Source organism: Triticum urartu, chromosome 5A (genome assembly GCF_056163025.1).
Source record: "Triticum urartu cultivar PI428250 chromosome 5A, HENAU_Tu73, whole genome shotgun sequence".
NCBI lineage: Eukaryota > Viridiplantae > Streptophyta > Magnoliopsida > Poales > Poaceae > Triticum > Triticum urartu.
In genome coordinates this window covers 670,772,932-670,791,967 of record NC_141877.1, presented here as the reverse complement: position 1 = coordinate 670,791,967, position 19,036 = coordinate 670,772,932, and the positions used below count along the sequence as shown (strand labels likewise).

Genomic DNA, 19,036 nt, shown 5'->3' with positions numbered 1-19,036 from the left:
ACAAAAAACATATACTCCTTAATCTTCTTGGTATAGCATACAAAATGTAGCTAACAAAAACAAACATATAACAAAAAAATACATTAAAAATGCTGAAAGATTGAATTTATATTAATAAAGCCCCAACAACGGCCATTGGGTAGCATAGACACACAAAAGCTATAAGGAAAATATCCTAGACCAACAAAAAAGACATAAAAGTTAGTTCAGATAACATATCCATGAAAGTTTCAAATAACTAGATTGAAAATATTGATGGCACACACGCGGGCGATAGAAATCGGCAAAATGACTACCAACTCACAGGTTGGCCACCTACTAAACTCCCAAGCTTAAGATGTCGACAACACAGATGGCATCAAGCGCGCTGACATTGCTCATCTGGAATGTGAACAAGGCAACACTTTGAGGTTGCGAGTTGGTTGTTGCTGCAAAGACACCCCACTCCTTGTTGAACACCATTCGTCCATCTTGATCTGCCTTGTATCCAACCCTTGAGAGCGTTCCTTCTCCCAAGCGAATGCCAATGAATCCTCCCTCTCCGATTTTCAGCAACTGACGGACTTTCTTTGGATTTTCTGTGCAAAACAGAACAAATGATAAAAAAGAAAAGGAAAATTAACATGCTATTGGACAAAACAAAATAACAAAAAGCAACACATGTACACAAAAAAGATAAAAGATAAAAATGAAAAATGAAACTGTTGCCGGTGATAGTACAGTTAATGACAAAAACACCCATATATCGCTTTACACAAAAATCCAGTAGATCGATGTTACTATCAACATATTCATATTCGACATGCATACCATCAACTTAGTTTTGGTACTACTGTACAAAAAAAAGAGGATGTTAGAAAAATGTATCATCAAATTGTTGGTGATGTTTGTGTTTGTCAAGCGATAAACAAATCGGGCACCAATATATCCCTCATCAATGCCGATGGGCATCCCAAGCCGATCTGCCTCCTGCTCAACCAAATTGGCATCTCTGCTGTAGAAGATGCCTGGAGGGGCTTCTTCCACATTCGTTGGACTGGACGTGCCGCTGCCAACGGAGGTCACTACCATGTGAACTGGTGCCACGTCTGTCGCCCCATATCACATGGAGGCCTCGGAGTCCAGGACCTCGAACACGTCGGGCTTGCGCTCTGCTGCGCTGGCTTTGGTTCTTGTGAACTGACGCTGAGCGCGCCTGGTGGGGGATCGACCTCCAGTTCTCGGCCAAGGAGAGCATGCTTTTCTTTCCTTCGACGACCATGTCTGTCGGGAATGGCGCGATTGCTTTATTCTGGGAAGATTGATGGCTTAACGGCCAATCAATCAGTGAGATCATGTCGAGGCTCTACCAACGCATCTCCAAGAGATGTCGTAAGATTAGAACGGTCGCCGATGCCCTACAGAGCAACTTCTGGTTGCAAGGCATACACGACACCCTTGGCATGCATGAGATCGGCCAATACCTGCAGCATTGGCAAGCTGTGTAGCGCACCACCCTTTCCAATTGTTGAAACTGCCGTGCTATACGCTGCCATGGCAGCCGGTTTGTTAGCGCATGTATAGGATAGCTATCCATTTATCCTTTCTCCCTAGACTAGCTCGGTGGTTAGCTGATCCATGCAGCCCTTGTACATGTATTTATACCCGTGATGTCAATGAGAAAACTGTGCAGCAAATCATCTATCTTTCTCAAGCTTCCATGGTATCAGACGCTCATCCTTGATCGTCTTCGCTTCCGCTGTCTCCTCGCGGCCATGGCCTCTCCTCGTTCTTCCGTCTCCGGCGGCGACGTCAATCCTTTCGCCGCTGTTGAGCCCGTCAATGCCGCCTCCCTCGGCCACCTCCACATCCAGGACCATGTCCCCATCACCCTTGATCTCCACACGCCGTCATTCTCTACCTGGCGTACCTACTTCTCTCTCACCTTTCGGGAGTTTGGGATCCGCGATCACGTCGACGGCTTGATCGACGCGCTCGCCATGCTCGGCGATGATCACTGGCTCGTGGTGGACGCCACCATCGTCAAGTGGCTCTACCGCACGGTGAGCCGCGAGATCCTCTCGCACGTCATCCGCGACAACGACACCGCGCTGGGGGCATGGACCTAACTCTTCCTGGACAACCAGCTGCAACGTCAGGTACTGCTCACCATGGAGTTTAACACTCTCACGCAGGATGGGATGAGCTTGTTCGACTACTGCCTTCGCCAGCTCCAGTGCCGCCCAGCGGCGGAGCCAGCGTAGACGCGTTGGGTTGAAGTGAACCCAACGACTTTTAGCTAATACGTCCGTGTGGGTACTATTTGCGTGATATGAACCCATTAAAAAATCTTGGCTGACCCCATCAAATTACACATCACGTCACGTGGATAGGTAAACAAAGGGCCCAAAAGGCAAAAACCCAGGAGCAAAGCAAATGAGTACGGACGCAGCCTGTATATACGCTCGCAGCCGCACACGGCACGCCTAGGTCTGTTCGTTTCTCCAATTTCCACCTCTCGCCTGTTCGGCCTCGGCCGCCGCACGCCAGCGCTCACACCCAACAATAACGTCGGAAAGCAGCCCCCTGCACATGCAGACCGAGGTTAGATGACATCGCCATATGCCCATATCCCCTCTCTTGTGGATGTTCTATCTATTCTAATAGCAGTGATTTTTTTGCCCTAGTTTTTTGATTTATTTTTCTCCATGGACTTTGATTGATCTAGGATATGGAGTAGTATTATTGAAGGAGAACTCGGTCATCAGATCCAGATAATGATAAAGGCACACGAAGGTCACCCATTATTTTGCAGAGGATAGGCTCCAAAAAGCCAAAATGAAGCTATATGGAATGTAGTTCTTGAGAATGCTCCAAAAAACTGTATGTATAGATATTTAAGGAAATTACAAATTATTTTGCAAAGATAACATCAAACTAACTTGTCACATTTTCAATGTTCCACGAAGATAAGAAGCTACACCTGGAGCTACAAAGTTATTTAATACTACTCATAATATGTAAACAAGTGATTTTATAATTTTATTGAATCGGTATTCTTGCACTATTCAGTTTTTAATGCAACACAATATGTGATATGTGATGCTGTATTTCTATTCATTATGTTGTTTTCGGGTGTCATAATTTTGTTGTAACATAATGCAAAATTAGACTTTACACTTCACATATTAATACCAACTTCTCACAATGAGCCATGGAGTGAACCCAATGGCCAAATTTTCCGGCTCCGCCCCTGGTGCCGCCGGTACGGCTCCACTTCCGGGGTGGCCTCGGGTCCTCACACGCGCTCGTGCTGGAGTACATCGCCAGAGCCGGCGTTACCCCGACGACCAGTACGTGTGCAACGCCACCACTTCATCCTCCGCGCCAGCTCCCCTTCCGGTGAGCGTGCACGCCGCGCTGCGTGATCCCAACTGGTCAGCAGCTATGCGTGAGGAGTTTGAGGCGCTCCAACGCAACCACACATGGCAGCTGGTCCCCCGACCCCCGCGTGCTAATGTGATCAGCGGCAAATGGGTCTTCCGTCACAAACTCCGGCCTGACGGGACGCTCGAGTGCTACAAAGCCCGTTGGGTGGTGCGCGGTTTTAGACAGCTCGCCACGTCGCGCAACTGGCACGTCCACCAACTGGATGTGTCGAATGCATTCCTTCACGGCCATCTCGCGGAGCGCGTCTACTGCCAGCAGCCAGCCGACTTTGTTGATGCCAGCCGCCCCGACGACGTATGTCTCCTCTCGCGCTCGCTTTATGGCCTCAAACAGGCGCCGCGGGCGTGGTACCACCGGATCGCTGGTTTCCTTGTCGAGCTGGGCTTCGTCTCGACGCGATCCGACGCGTCCTTGTTCGTGTACCAGCACGGAGGAGACGCCGCGCATCTCCTTTTATACGTTGACGACATCGTATTGGCGGCCTCTAGTGACACGCTCCTTCGCCGTCTCATCTCACGGCTCCAGGGCGAGTTCGCGCTGAAGGACCTAGGCGCTTTGCATTACTTCCTCGGCGTGGAAGTGACTCGGCGCCCTGATGGCTTTTTCCTTTGCCAGCACAAGTATGCGTTGGAGCTCCTCGAACGCGCTGGTATGATGAACTGCAAGCCCGCCTCCACTCCGGTTGACACCAAAGGCAAGGTGTCCTCGACGGATGGCGCTCTCGCCGCCGACGGCTCGTTCTACCGCAGCATAGTCGGCGCACTGCAGTACCTTACATTGACGCGCCCTGATCTTACGTACACGGTGCAGCAGGTCTGCTTGCATATGCATGCACCCCGTGACGTACACTGGGCCTTGGTGAAGGGGTGCTCCGGTACATTCGCAGCACGCCAGCCCTCGGCCTCACGCTGCCTGCATCGCCGTCACTCGACCTCGTCGCCTACTCCGACGCCGACTGAGCGGGTTGCCCGGACACACGGCGCTCCACCTCAGGGTACTGCCTCTACCTTGGCCCGGCACTCATCTCATGGTCTTCAAAACGGCAGCCTACGGTCTCGCGCTCGAGCGCTGAGGCTGAGTACCGTGTTGTTGCGAACACCGTCGCTGAGTCCTCCTGGTTGCGGCAACTTCTCGCCGAGCTGCACTGCACCGTCAGCCGTGCCACGGTAGTGTACTGCGACAACGTCTCCGCGGTCTACATGTCTGCCAACCCGGTGCATCATCGCCGGACGAAACACATCGAACTTGACATCCATTTTGTACGAGAGAAAGTTGCGCTCGGCCACGTTCGGGTTCTTCATGTGCCCACCTCGCAGCAATTCGCCGACATGATGACTAAGGGGCTACCACCGTCTGTCTTCACGGATTTTCGGTCCAGTCTCTGCATCACCGACGGCGCCGCTTCGACTGCGGGGGGTGTTGAAACTGCCCGTGCTATACGCTGCCATGGCAGCCGGTTTGTTAGCGCATGTATAGGATAGCTATCCATTTATCCTTTCTCCCTAGATTAGCTCGGTGGTTAGCTGATCCATGCAGCCCTTGTACATGTATTTATACCCGTGATGTCAATGAGAAAACTGTGCAGCAAATCATCTATCTTTCTCAAGCTTTCACCAATGAGCCAGACCAATTGCTCTGGAAGTGGACAGCCAATGGCACCTACTCAGCAAAGTCCTACTACCTAGCAACCTTCCATGGATCAACTATTTGCCACTCCTAGAAGCTCATCTGGAAAAGCTAGGAACCACTGCGGGTCAAGTTTTTCCACTGGCTGGCCACCCAGGATAGTTGCTGGAACACCAACCGGCTCGCTCGCAAGCCCCAGAAACTATGCGCCACCTCCTGCTGGATGGCACCTTTGCCCGCCAGGCCTGGCATGAGGTGCTAACTTGGCTAGGAGTGTCATTCCATGTACCTGACTCAGGGCATGCCACCGCTGCAACGCCGGGCAATGGCATCTGCCACCCTGCTCGTGCCCTGGATGATCTGGAAGCACCGGAATGAGTGTGTCTTCAAGAATGTCCGCGCTTCCATTGCTGCACTGTTGGCAGGATCAAAGATGAGGCATCGTCCTGGGCTACGGCAGGAGTGATGAAGGGCTTAGGTTCAGCCTTCACCCTATGAGATAAAAGAGAAAAATCACTCCTAAAGCGAGAGCTAACTGGACCTTGTTTACACCATTCAAATTTGGAAGCAATTGAACAAACAGCAAGAGAAAAATAACATGCACAGAATAAACTGATGTGGTATATGAAATGTACCTGATGTGCCCCAGGATTGGAACGAAAATGAACTTGTGGAGGTCAAATATAAGAAATCAAATCACGGAAATTAACATGTACCATGTGGAATATGAAATTGTTCAACTGAAAATCATACCCTCATATTCCAGGTACAGATACATCTTTTGACCAAATTACAATAACTGGCAAGTAATAAGAATACCTTGTTCCCTTTCTGTAATAATTTAGAAGGTTATCACAGAAAAATGAAAAAGGAGTGAATATTCTGTTATCTAAGAGGTACATGCCAAACATTCACAAGAGGTTGCAATGCACCAAACTAGAGTATGCAGCTAAATATTCACAAGAGGATAATGTATGTATGATAGAACTACAGGAACAAGAGTTAATTAGGTCTAGGTTTCAACTATCTTTTTCTAGATAACAGAGTATTCGGTTAGAGTAAGGCAGATTAAAACTAGAGTCAGCATGAGTACAATAACCATGAATCAGTAAGCTAAAAGGAACTGCAACCCGTAGTGGTCGGATATGATTCATCCGGTGGAATTCATCATCAGGCCACAGCAACATCCATCCTACCCATTCTGCAAAAAGAGTATCATGGTAGAAAGGCAGGTCGTACGATGATATAGGAAAACTCAAACAGGTGACCAAGATGAACGACTCCCTGCTTCAAACTGACTGACAGCTCACTTAACTTTAAGCAAAGCTTATTCTTTCATTTGGGTGTGCACAACCATCAGGTTGAGTTTATCCATAGCACCAGCCATCTTAAACAACGTGGGAAAAGGCAGAAGCTGCCACAGCTAAATGGTTGGATGGATGATGTTGTGGAAAAATTCAACCAGTTAACTGGCTCCCTGCTCCAACCTGACTGCCAGCTCATCCCATCGGGTTGAGCTCAATCAAGTATGCACAAGGAATTAACCTTTTAGATAATTTGAGGCACACGGTCGATATAGCATCACACCATGAAGACGACACTTAGATATTCTAACAAGGTACGACAAACTCGCCTACTCCCCGGGCAATGATTATGGACGCCCCTGCCCTTTGATACTGCAACACCAACCGTCGGCTTCCCATGCGTACCTGTCGCTATATAGTCGTCATGGCTTACATCGTGTGGTTCCCTACTTATATAAGGGGCCAAGGATACAACATGTCTGACTCTGACAGTAACCGTGTCATATCCACACTAGTACAATAAAAATCTAGATGTAGCCTGATTCACACAAACTCAACAAAAACAGATAGTCAAATGTCATCCAAGTTGTAGAAATCATCAATACCATGCCATCCAAATTTATATCTTAGGAGGTGAGTCGCTCATGTTTCAGTGAACTAATCAATTCAGGTCTCAAATGGTATCCAGTTATTATATTTTAATTCTTGACATGTTATCCAGAAAATGTACAATATCTTATATGGAAATATGTGTTATATATGGGGTTATTTATAAACACAAAATTTTTGTAGGGATAATAATTAATTCCAGCTATATATTTGTACACCATGAATAATACGGGCATACCTTTTGTGACACTATGTAAACACTAGGAAGAGGAATATAGCTGCACAGATACATATCGCCTAGAAAAACAACAATAGGTGGAAATAATACCCAACCACTGCTTATGCTAATGGCGCTTATGAAGAACAATGTGAGGTCTATGTTCTGCTAGCTCTTATTGTCATATGCGCCACTTCCTTCTCGTGTCATGCAGCTGGGACGAATATAGGTATATATATTTCTTGAGCTATATAATTTGTACTCATGTTTAGTATTCACACACACTTTTGGGTACACAAGTAAACACAACTAATATTGTGTATTATTAACTACTATGGGTTGTGGCTATTGCACAGGTTTGAACAGAACAACGGAGTGTACCAAGGTTGTGGCTGCTCAAGTCATAATTGTGCAGATATATGCGGCAAATTAGGTTGGACTCGTGAGAGATGCTACTGCAACAACCATGGCGATTGCTGCGTCGATTTCTAATGAGACGTCACGGTAGTTGATATGGTGGATACAATACATACCGTCTTGTAAATTACTTGTAAGGGTAGTAGATCATCTATGCAACTACCAGCCCAACTACTGCAAGAGATTAAATAAAGACTATTATCAATTTATAAGTGGTAAGTAATTATCTGTTAGAGTTATAATATAAGTCATGTACCCCTTTGTGTTTATCCCATTGTATAAGGAGTTTCCTGCATATGTTCCACACATGTACATGTATATATATCGGCCTATGGCCTCATGGGAATACAAGTTACTTATTCCTAACATGGTATTAGAGCTAGGTCAATATTTTTACACGCGGCAACTCGTGTGATTGATCCTTCCGTGACGCCGCGGCTGCTTCTCTCTCCGCCGCCGGTTTCCCACGTCCGCTCCTGCTGCTGGTTCCCACGGCTGATCGCTCTTGCCCGACTTCTACTCGAGATCAGGTCGAAGCCGCCTGCTCGTTTTCCTCTCGAGATCGGATCGAAGCCCCCCCTTTATCTCCCGATTGGATCGGCAGCGAAGACAGACTCCCGCACGCCCGCCCCCCGCAGCCTCGATCTCGCAGGCTCCCGCCGGGATCCGATCGGGCTGGACTCCCGCACGCCAGCCCCGGACTTCCAGCCGGCCTCGCTTCCCAGCCGGCCCAGCCCCCACGGGTCCTCGTCCGGCTGCTGCAACGATCCCGTCTCATTCCCAATTGAAGGCTGATTTCGGATCTCACCAAAAAAAATTGTCTGCTGCATCGGGCTATGTTGCTGTCCCTCGCTGTCCGGTGATCTTTGATGGTACTAACTACACCGAGTTCACTGGCTTCATGCGCATTCACATGCGTGGCATCCGTCTCTGGGGTGTTCTTTCTGGCGAGGTCTGCTGTCCGCCACGTCCAGTTCCTCCGGTGGCCCCTACTCCGCCGACTCCGCTGGTTCTTCCTACGGATGCTAATCAGGCCGCTAAGGATGCGGCTAAGCTTGCTGATGAGGTTGCTGCTCGTACTTATGATGAGAGGGTTTTGGCTTATGAGGAGGCTCTTCAGACGTATCATGGTGCTCTGTCTGTTTACACCCAGTGGCTTGATGATGATGCTCGTGCTGCAGCTGTTCTCACTGCTAGTGTTCTGCCTTAGTTTGCTTCTGAGTTTCTGGGTCTTCCTACTGTCTTTGAGATGTGGACCTGTCTTCGTCAGCGCTATCAGCCCTCTGGTGATGCCTTATACCTTTCTGTGGTCCGTCAGGAGCATGCTCTTCAGCAGGGTGACTCTACTGTTGATGACTTCTATGCACAGAGTTCTGCTATCTGGCGCCAGCTTGATTCTCTCCGCAGTGCTGGTTGTCGTACTTGCCCTTGTTGCCAGGCTGTCCAGGCCAATTTGGAGTTTCATCACGTCTACGAGTTCCTGTCTCGGCTCCGTAAGGAGTTTGAGCCCCGGCGTGCTCAGTTGTTTGCTCATGGCCATATTTCTCTCATGGAGGCGCTTTCTGAGATTCGTGCTGAGGAGACTCGCTTACGTGGCGCTGGTTTGCTGGAGGTTCCCTCTGTGCTCTCTACTCGGTCTTCTTCCACGCCACCTGTTGCACCGACCCCTTCACGCTCGAGTGCTCCGCCGCTCTTGCCCACTCCTTCTGGAGGCTCAGGTCGCCCCCGTCCACATTGCGATTACTGCAACAATGATGGTCATATTGAGTCCCAGTGCTACATGAAGAGGAAACACCTGCGCAAGGCGCAATCATCCTCTTCAGGGACTTCGTCATCTACCTCGACAGCTTCAGCCATTGCTTTGACTGAGCAGGATATTCTGAGACTTAAGCGTCTGCTCACAGCTTCAGGTTCTTCCTCGACAGGTACTGCTGGTTCTGTGACTGATGCTTCCCGCACTGAGCAACCGCCCTCTACACAGTCAGGTACATCCCCATGGGTTCTGGACTTTGGAGCTTCTTTTCATATGTCTTCTCATTCTTCCACTTTGTCCTCTCTTCGATTGCTGGATTCTCCTGTTCATGTCTTCACTGCTGATGGTACTCCACTTTCTGTTGCTAGTAGGGGCAATCTTACCATTCCTTCTTATTCTGTTCCTGATGTTGATCATGTTCCTCGACTTACCATGAATCTGTTTTCTGCTGGTCAACTTACCGATTCTGGTTGTCGCGTCATCCTTGACGTTGACTCTTGTTCTGTCCAGGACCGTCGCACGCACACTCTGGATGGGGCTGGCCCTCGCCGCCGTGATTCTCAGGGTCTTTGGGAGTTGGACTAGCTTCATGTTCCTTCCGCTGCCACCACCATCGCCAGTTCCTTCGCTTTAGTCGCCTCCGTTACTGGTTCCTTCAAGCAGTGGCATCATCGACTTGGTCATCTGTGTCATTCTCGGTTGTCGTCTTTAGTTCTTCGAGGTCTTCTGGGGTCTGTCTCAGGAGATGTCTCTTTAAAGTGTCAAGGTTGTCGTCTTGGCAAGCAGATTCAGTTACCATATTCACATAGTGAGTCAGTGTCTAAGCGTCCTTTCGATTTAGTCCATTATGATGTATGGGGTCCGGCTCCTTTCGCTTCGAAAGGTGGTTATAAATACTATATTATTTTCATAGATGATTTCTCTCGTTACACATGGCTTTATTTCATGACTTCTCGTAGTGAGGTGTTGTCTATTTATAAGCGTTTTGCTGCCATGGTTCATACTCAGTTCTCTTCACCCATTTGTGTTTTTCGTGCTGACTCCGCTGGCGAGTATATCTCTAAGATGTTGTGTGGTGTTCTTGCTGAGCAAGGAACTCTCTCTCAATTCTCTTGTCCTGGTGCTCATGCTCAGAATGGTGTGGCTGAGCGAAAGCATCGACATCTTATTGAGACGGCTCGTGCATTGATGATTGCTGCCTCTCTCCCGCCTCATTTTTGGGCTGAGGCCGTCTCCACCTCCACCTATCTTATCAATATACAGCCTTCCGCTGCTCTACAGGGTGGTGTTCCTTTCGAGCGTCTTTTTGATCGTTCTCCCGATTATTCGATGCTTCCCTTGTTTAGTTGTGTTTGTTATGTTCTTCTTGCCCCTCGCGAACGCACCAAACTGACCGCTCAGTCTGTTGAGTGTGTCTTCTTAGGCTACAGTGATGAGCATAAGGGCTATCGTTGTTGGGATCCTAACGGTCGTCGGATGCGTATCTCTCGAGACGTGACTTTTGATGAGTCTCGTCCCTTCTACCCACGCCCATCTTCCTTAATTTTTTCAGTGGAGGATATCTCTTTCCTCACTTTTCCTGACTCACCTATCACCCCCGTCGCGCCTGTGCCTATTCGTTCCACTCCCTCTGCTTCTCCACCTCTAGTCGATTTGCAGCCACCATCTTCTCCGGTCTCCTCGCCTAGCATGTCACCGGATTCTACACCTTCATCTCCGGTGACTTCTTCATCGCCACCCCCCGATTCTACCTTGGCGATTCCTCCTCCTATTGTTCCATCTTTTCCTCAGCATTACACTCGTCGTTCACGACCTGTGGATGCCTTATTGGATGAGTCGTCATCTTCCTCTCAGCCTACTTATGGTTTGCGTTCTCGTCCTCGTCCGCCTGTTGATCGCTTTGGATTTCCCACCGCTGGTGCTGCTGTTCTTTAGCCGACTTCTTATTGTCAGGCTGTTGTTCATCCTGAATAACAGTTTGCGATGGCAGAGGAGATTGCTGCTCTTGAACGCACTATAAGAGTAGTAGATCATCTATGCAACTACCAGCCCAACTACTGCAAGAGATTAAATAAAGAGTATTATCAATTTATAAGTGGTAAGTAATTATCAACATGAGTTGGACAGGATGAGCAAGTGGGAGTTCCTTGTCTTCATCCTGTCCAACTGGCTCGCTGTGTCACTACTCTGTGAGTAAACCGCCAAGCGCCACTGGCGTGAAAGCTGCATCATAAGTAGGCTCGTCCTATGGGTGCAAACTAAGCTAAGCCACCCTTGTTGGTGGATTGCGTAGCCCTTTTCATCAGTTTGGACTTTAGATATAGCTGGCTAGTGCATGCAGCTTAACATGATAACAGAGCCTAAGGTCTTGAGTTCAAGTCCTGTCTTTCGTAATTTATCCAAAAAATGCTGTTGCCCACTTTCATCGTTCACAATGCCTACCAAGGCAATGCCCAAGGAAGTAAAGAAGTTCATCGTGGAATACATGATGGCTCACATGGATGGCTATGACATTGATGGCCGCATTGACCCTCTCAATACTGGTTGGTCCACACCACGGGCTGTACCTCCCTCTGCTCTCGTTGGTGTTTGAGAGCAAGGTCGCCGCGGAGTTCATCCTCACCTGTCACATCGCCACTAACCTGTTGGAGGTGATGTACCCGCAAAAGGAGAAAGTATGGGGCCTCATCGCACACAAGGTGGCGACTACATTGTCCAAGTACTGCGCTTACTTGGTGGCCTTTCCCCCAGAGCTGCTGCCTGAACACGATGATGGGACATAGCATGCTTACAAGGACTTGAAGGAGTTGAAGGATGAGCTTGGTGGGTGTTGGTGGTACCACCTATCACTGCGAGGAACCAGGTACAAGAGGCTAATAGAGATGAGAGATCGGCAACTGGCAGCAAGAGGCGGCGACAATGGATGCACTGATCGAAAAGGCCAAAGAGAATGGCACAGGTGAGTTTGTGTGGGAGCTTCTGGCCGACCTTTACGGAACTCATAGTGTACATTGCATGTGAAGGCCCACCAAGGAGGCACTCGCACACGGCAGCAAGTTCATCACTGTGCTATGGGCACATGCACGCATACTGGCCTAACCAAGCCGTCCGTTGCACCCCGGGAGGCGCGGCGTTCATTTAAATCATAGAGCATTGGCGTCTTGTGTGCACCCATTTTCAAGGATAGCTTTGCACGCTTCTGTTAGTGTGCTAGCTTGCTTGTTTCCATTAAATTGTTTAATTTTGAATAGTTCTGCATGGTGTGTTAGGATTTCTTCTTGCCTTTCTAAAAGCATGTCAGTGGTGGCTTCATAGCATTACTGATTTGTTGAAGTAATGTACTTATATTTTTCTCCAGTGGAAACTTATGCAATTTCTTTGTGCTCGGCAAATATGCAAAACAAGGAAGTGCAATCTTGTAAAATAAGTGTATATGTCAATAATTTGTATGCAAAAGAAGAGCATACTACATGCAAACCTTTTGGTTTATTCAATATCTCTCATGAGGTGATCAAGCCACAATTTTTTTACATAAAAAGGGATCCATGATGCTTTTCAAAATATATAGGTACATATTTGCTAACCAGATCTTGTTTACTGCATTCAAATTTGGAAGCATTTGAACAAATAGCAGTAGAAAATAGCATGCACAAAAGAAGTGAGAAATGTACCTGATGTGCCCCTGGATTGGAACCAAAGATGATCCCATGGATACCAAATACAAGAATTCTTTTTTTTTGCGAATGACAATTGTAATAAATTCGGTTAAGAGAAATCAACATCTTTGTACGATATATGAAATTGTTCAACTGAAAATCATACCCTCTGCTTCCAGGTACAAGATCTTTATACAAAATTAGAATAACTGGCAAGAAATTGGAATATGTTGTTCCCTTTCTGAGCTAATTTAGAAGGCCATCACCCTTTCTTTTACAGAGTGAATGAACATTTATAAGATGTTAAAATGCACCAAATGTCAGAAACATGATCTTACAGCTATCATCAACGATTTAGCTAACAGGAAAACAGTTTATATGCAACTCAAGCAAATACGATAGACACTAAAGTTTTTTTATCATATAGCATAGAAGAGCTTGTTGTGCAGATATTATTACCCGGGAGAAATGAAGGGGGCTCAAATAACACTCTTCAGGACTGCACTTACTGCAACTCCCGATAATTTCACAAGAACATATCTGACACAAGCTTTTTTATGTTTGGAAATTAACATGTCCTATAAGATCGGGCCCTCAATAACTTTGAGGTGTGCTAAGATGACCACCACAATACCATTGGTGGAAAAGCCCCTTAATTTTTCAGTGCAGAACCGTACAGATTTCATACATGACCGAGCTTTCTGACCTTCTAAACTATATGCTTACAAAACTAAGAAGCACAGATGACCCCAGGTTAGCTGCAACAAGTTCTAGCAAAAAATTTAGGCAAAAAAGAAAACAATTCTAGCAGAAATTGCCACAGCAAACTGGACCTAAAAGACAACCAATACATATGAACCATGTTGTAGGACACCGTACAAACACCTTAAACACCGCGGAAGTTTTGAATCGCATGAAAAAAGTTGCATTACTCGTTCAACCGGCCCTCCCTCTTCATTACCTTTGCACTGTCCACACTCCAGAGTCCAGACCATGGTCCTTGGTACCACGTATGCAGCCTAGAACTGCAAAAACAAAGCAGAGGTAATTAGGTCTAGATTCTGGCTATCCTTTTGTAGATAACTAATATAGTTAAGAGTAAGGCATATATTAAAATAAAAATGAGTATATATAAGTACAATAACGGGAACTGCTTCGTTTGGTAGTCATCCCGGGGAATTCATCCATATCAACATCCATCCTGACCATTCGGCGAAAAGAGTCTACCAGTCCAATGATAGAAAGAAAAACTCGACTGGGTGACTGGGATGAGCTACTCCCTGCTTCAAACTGATTTCCGGTAAAAGGAGACATATTATTTCAATCGGGCATGCACAGCCATCTGGTGGAATTTATTCATAGCATCAGCCATCGTGCAAAAGGATGGCAGCTGTCATAGTGGAATGGCAGGATGGCCGATGCTATGAACAAATTCAACCAGAGGTCATGACTTACTTCGTGGTCGACGAAGGAAACGCGCGCGGCCGTCCAGAGCACGCTCTGGCATCGGAGCGGGCTGCCTCGGCATCGGTCGATCAGGTGTTCCGCACCCGTCGAGAAGGGCGGAGAGACTGTCGTAGAGCGGGAAGGCGAACCGAAGTCGTCCCGCTCCCCCACGTCTTTGCAGTCGCCGGCAGCCTTAGAGCATCTCTAACAGGCGCCGAACGCGGTATGCGCAAAAAACAGCTTTAGCGCGTGCACATCGCCTGGTTTGGCGCGGCACGCAGCGACCGCTTCAGCAGCCGCGTTAAAATGCAGCGCACGCGTGCCGTTCCAGCAGCGCGCAAAAAATGCAGCGCGCACGCTCATTCTACAAACTAGAAATATAGGCATTGTAAGCATAAAACTAGATAGATTACATAGATTTTAAATGATACAAAGGTATTTTACATCGAAAACATAGATTGCATAATAATAAACGACAAACGATAAAAAACGAGATAGATTGCATAAAAAAACTACTCTAAGTCGCTATCATCATCACCATTATCATCTTCGGCGGTGTCGTCCGAGGTATCTAGCCAGATGTCCAGCCACCGATCATCGTTCGGCGTGAAGAACGACTGCCCACCTGCTGCAACGAGATCGGACTGTGCATTCGCCAACGCCTTCCGCCAACGCCTGTCCAACTGCTCCTCGCGGCGCCTTCGTGTGTCCTCCTCGCGGCGCCTTGCCCAGTAGACCTGCTCGTAGGCGACGTCCTCCGGGTGGCGCCGGCGCCACTCCGCCATGACCCGCTCGTCCTCGTGGGCGACGAGGAGGCGGCGCTGCCGCTCGGCGTGCTCCGCACGGTCTTGCGCCGTGTTCAGACGAGGCGGCGGGGCGACGTCGAGCGCCTGCTGGAGCGTGTACACATCTTGGAAGTTCATCTGGCCGCGCGGCCGGCCTAGGCGCCACGCCGCCGCGTCGTACGCGCGGGCGGCCTCGTGCGCCGTCCCGTAGGTGCTGAGGCCGAGCCGGAGATCGTCGGAGCGTATCTCCGAGTAGTAGCCGCCGTTGGGGCGCAGGCGGACGCCGCGGTAGCCGGACGCTCCTCGGCGACGCGGCGGCATAGCGGCGCGTCGGTGGCGGGGCGCTGGAGCGGCGCGTGGCAAAAAGGGAGAGAAAGAGGAGAAGAGGAGGCGTGGAGAAGGCGCGTGGCGCGCGCCGCACTTTATAGGCGCGCCGGAAGCGGTGCACAAAAAATGGCGCGCGAGCTGGCGCCTTTTCACGCGCACGCGCAAATGGTTCCCGCGCGTGTTTCCCGCCGCCGCTGGAGCACGGCAAAACGTCCCGCGCACGCTAAAAGCTAGGTTTACCGTGCACGCGTTGTTTGGCGCGGACGTTGAAGATGCTCTAGTAGATGCGCGCAGGGCGGCCACCACCCTGTCTCGTGCCGTGGAACTCCCTCGCGTCAGATTGATTAGGGTTAGTCTAAGATGTCTGGTGATTGGTCCAAGTGAAAGGGAGATAAGAATGGGCCGGGCCGGGCCTGTAAGAGGTTAAAATTTAACACGGCCTTAGAAGCTCCGAGCCTAGACTCAAAAAAAAAAAAACTCCGAGCCATTTCTCAATAAAATGACCATGTATAGCTTTAATTAGTATTCTCTCTATCCCATAATGTAAGACGTTTTTAATGTATTTTACATTGAAAGATGACTTACATTATGGGACAGAGTAGTATTATTTTTCCAAAGTGCTAAGAGCATCTTCGATGCGGATCTCATACAAGTCAACCCCCTCATAATCTTGCTAAGTTTGGAATTACGAATTTTAAGAGTTGTTGACTCATAGTCTTGCTAAGTTTTGCACTATCGCTAGATCAGGCTGGCCACTCGTGGCTTGGTTTTCCGCTAGACCTATCATGTATCCCAACAAACATTGATCAATAAAGCTTAGCAAACTTCTAAAAAAAATCTTCAATGCGGATCACCAAAACGTGGAAGCACCTAAACAAATGGGTACCTCCTGCGAAGGGATCACAGTGGAGGCGTGGGACGGGCGGAGGTGCGCGCAGCCGAAGCCACATGTTTTCGAGGTTTATTTCTGGGTTCGTTCAGATTTAGCTTGGTTTTCCTATGTTTCTACGTAAAAAATGTTTTTCTCATCTGAAAAAACACAGTTGTGCTTCTTGAAACAAAAAAGTACAATTATGCTCCATGGAAAAGCACAGTTGTGCTTCTTGAAAAGTGAAAAACACAATTGTGCTTTTGTGTTTTGAGGGAAAGTGAAAATTATAATTTGTGCTTCAGGGTGAAGCACAACCGTGCTTTCTTGAAAACTGAAAAGGCACATGTGTGCTTCCCCAAAAAAGTGAAAAGCACACATGTGGTTTTGGTTTTCTTTTTTTCGGTTCCTAGTGTTTTCTTGGTTTTTTTAGCTTTTCTTTTATAGTAGACAGACGAAAAGTCGTTGTTTTAGGGCCACACTAGAACATGATAGCGCGCGTTGCAGTGCCCGTGCATTTTGACGAGAAAAAGATAAAAATATGATATATGAGAAATGTCTCCGACTCAAGCATAGAAAGTAAATTTGTGCGTAGATAAGCAATTGAAAACTTGAATAGTTAACATGGTCATAAACTTCCAACATGGAAAAAAGCCTACAACAAAACACCTAGGAAACTATATGCTCCATTACCTAAAGAGGAGCATAGGATCGAAATCAAATCATAAATGGGTGATGAAGCAAGCTACCTGCAAAGCAGCATTACTAGGGAAAATCTTATAGGCAGACGTTTACTAGTAGCGAGGGTTTATACTCCTCACTACTGCTACTTACTAGTAGCGCGGATTTTTACCCCTCACTACTACTAAGTTGATAGTAGTAGCGCCAGTTTTTAACTCTCGCTACTACTAAGCGGTCTCTGCCGTGCCCGCCCGGAACATGTCATAGTAGTAGCGAGGGGTATAAGCCCGCGCTACTGCTAAGTTGATAGTAGTAGCGCGGGTTTATAACCCTCGCTACTACTAAGTGGTCTCTACCGTGTCCACCCGGGACATGGCATAGTAGTAGCGAGGGGTATGAACCCGCGCTACTACTATCGACCCACCAAGATATATGTACACATAGCGTGCGGAGGCCCAAATCCAAACCCACACTCTTCTGATTCCCCTTCCCCTCCCACTCACCATTCCCTTCCTCACCCACCACCACTGTCGGCCTCGCCTCTCGCCGCCACTCACAAATCCGGCGACCTCCTCTCGCATACCCCTCCCCTCCCCATCCATCCTCCTTCTTCTCCGCTGTTGGAAGGAGAGGGAAACCAGCAAAGCGTCGTCCACATGACGGTGGCCAGATCCGCCATGGATGCAGCCACTTGCACCTCCTCGCCGGGTCAAGGGTCCCACGATAAGTAGCAGTAGGTCACCGAGCTTCATCTAGGGTTTCGGGCGTCGGCTCCAACTCCGGCGGCCACCGGTGAGTTCCTCCTCCTGCTGCTCTCTGTCTCTCTCTTCCTCTTTCTAATATTTTTCTCTTCTTTTGTAGCAATAGTAGACGAGAGGTGCGGGCACAAATTGGGTGGGGAAGCACCATCACCACGAACAACTTCATCCCCTCCAGGACCAGTAGCAGCCATGAATGGAGAGGACGATGACGCCGAGCAGAAGCAGCCGGCATGGCTGAAATTAATTTTTTAAATTCTGAATTGGTTAGTAGTAGTGCGGGTGGCAACCGCGCTACTCCTACTAGAAGTAGCAGTAACGCGGGTACCACCTGCGCTACTTCTAAAAGTTAGTTGTAGCACCCTAGCAGTAGCGCAGCCCCCGCGCTACTACTAGGGTTTTCCCTAGTAGTGCAGCATTGTGTGACAAGACAACGAAGAATTCAAAATGGGTGATGTGATCAACCACTACCCTGTAGTATAACACAAATATACAATGTATGGATACATATATATTAACGAAAAACAAAATGGAAATACAATTAGCATTTTTTGTGGGGTAGAAATACAATTAGCATGATTTCAAAAAAAATGTTTGTGAAATTGAAAAATGTTCACAAAATAAGTAAATCATGATTACAGAAAAATGCTCTAGAATTCAAAAACTGTTCACGAATTTGTAAAATAATGTTTACAAACTTAAAAAATGTTAATAATTTAAAAAAATCAAACCAATATTCGCTAATTCAAAATTTTTTCACGAATTTGGAAAAAATGTTCACGATTCAAAAAAATGTTCACGAATTTGGAAAAAATGTTCGCTAATTCTAAAAATGTTCACGAATTTGAAAAAAAATCATGATTTCGAAAAAGTAGTCTTTAATTTTAAATGTTCATTATTTCAAAAAAAATTTCATGATTTGTAAAAAAAGTTCATGACTTAAGAGAATGTTCACAAATTTCTAAAAACAATTGTTCAAGATTTCAAAAAAATGTTTCAGTTTCAAAAAAAGTTCATGATTTAAGAGTAATGATTTAGTAAAAATAAAACCATGATTTTGGGAAAAATGTTCATCATTCAAAAATTACGATTTTAGAAAAAAATCGGGAATTAATAAATTTTCAGAAATTGAAAAACAAGAATAAAATGAAAACATAAAA

The 19,036-nt window shown here is 47.3% G+C and overlaps 1 protein-coding gene and 1 pseudogene across 1 annotated transcript; one reads left to right on the top strand and one right to left on the bottom strand.

The window, feature by feature from the left end:
• The first annotated feature begins 9,151 nt into the window (after nt 1–9,151).
• LOC147973958 (uncharacterized) lies at nt 9,152–9,912 on the top strand. Its single transcript, XM_087525142.1, has 2 exons — nt 9,152–9,587; nt 9,866–9,912. The coding sequence occupies exons 1-2, from the start codon at nt 9,152–9,154 to the stop codon at nt 9,910–9,912; spliced, it is 483 nt and encodes a 160-aa protein (XP_087381268.1).
• Nucleotides 9,913–13,968: 4,056 nt separating this feature from the next.
• LOC147973957 (uncharacterized) lies at nt 13,969–15,563 on the bottom strand (annotated as a pseudogene).
• Between the last annotated feature and the right edge of the window lie 3,473 nt (nt 15,564–19,036).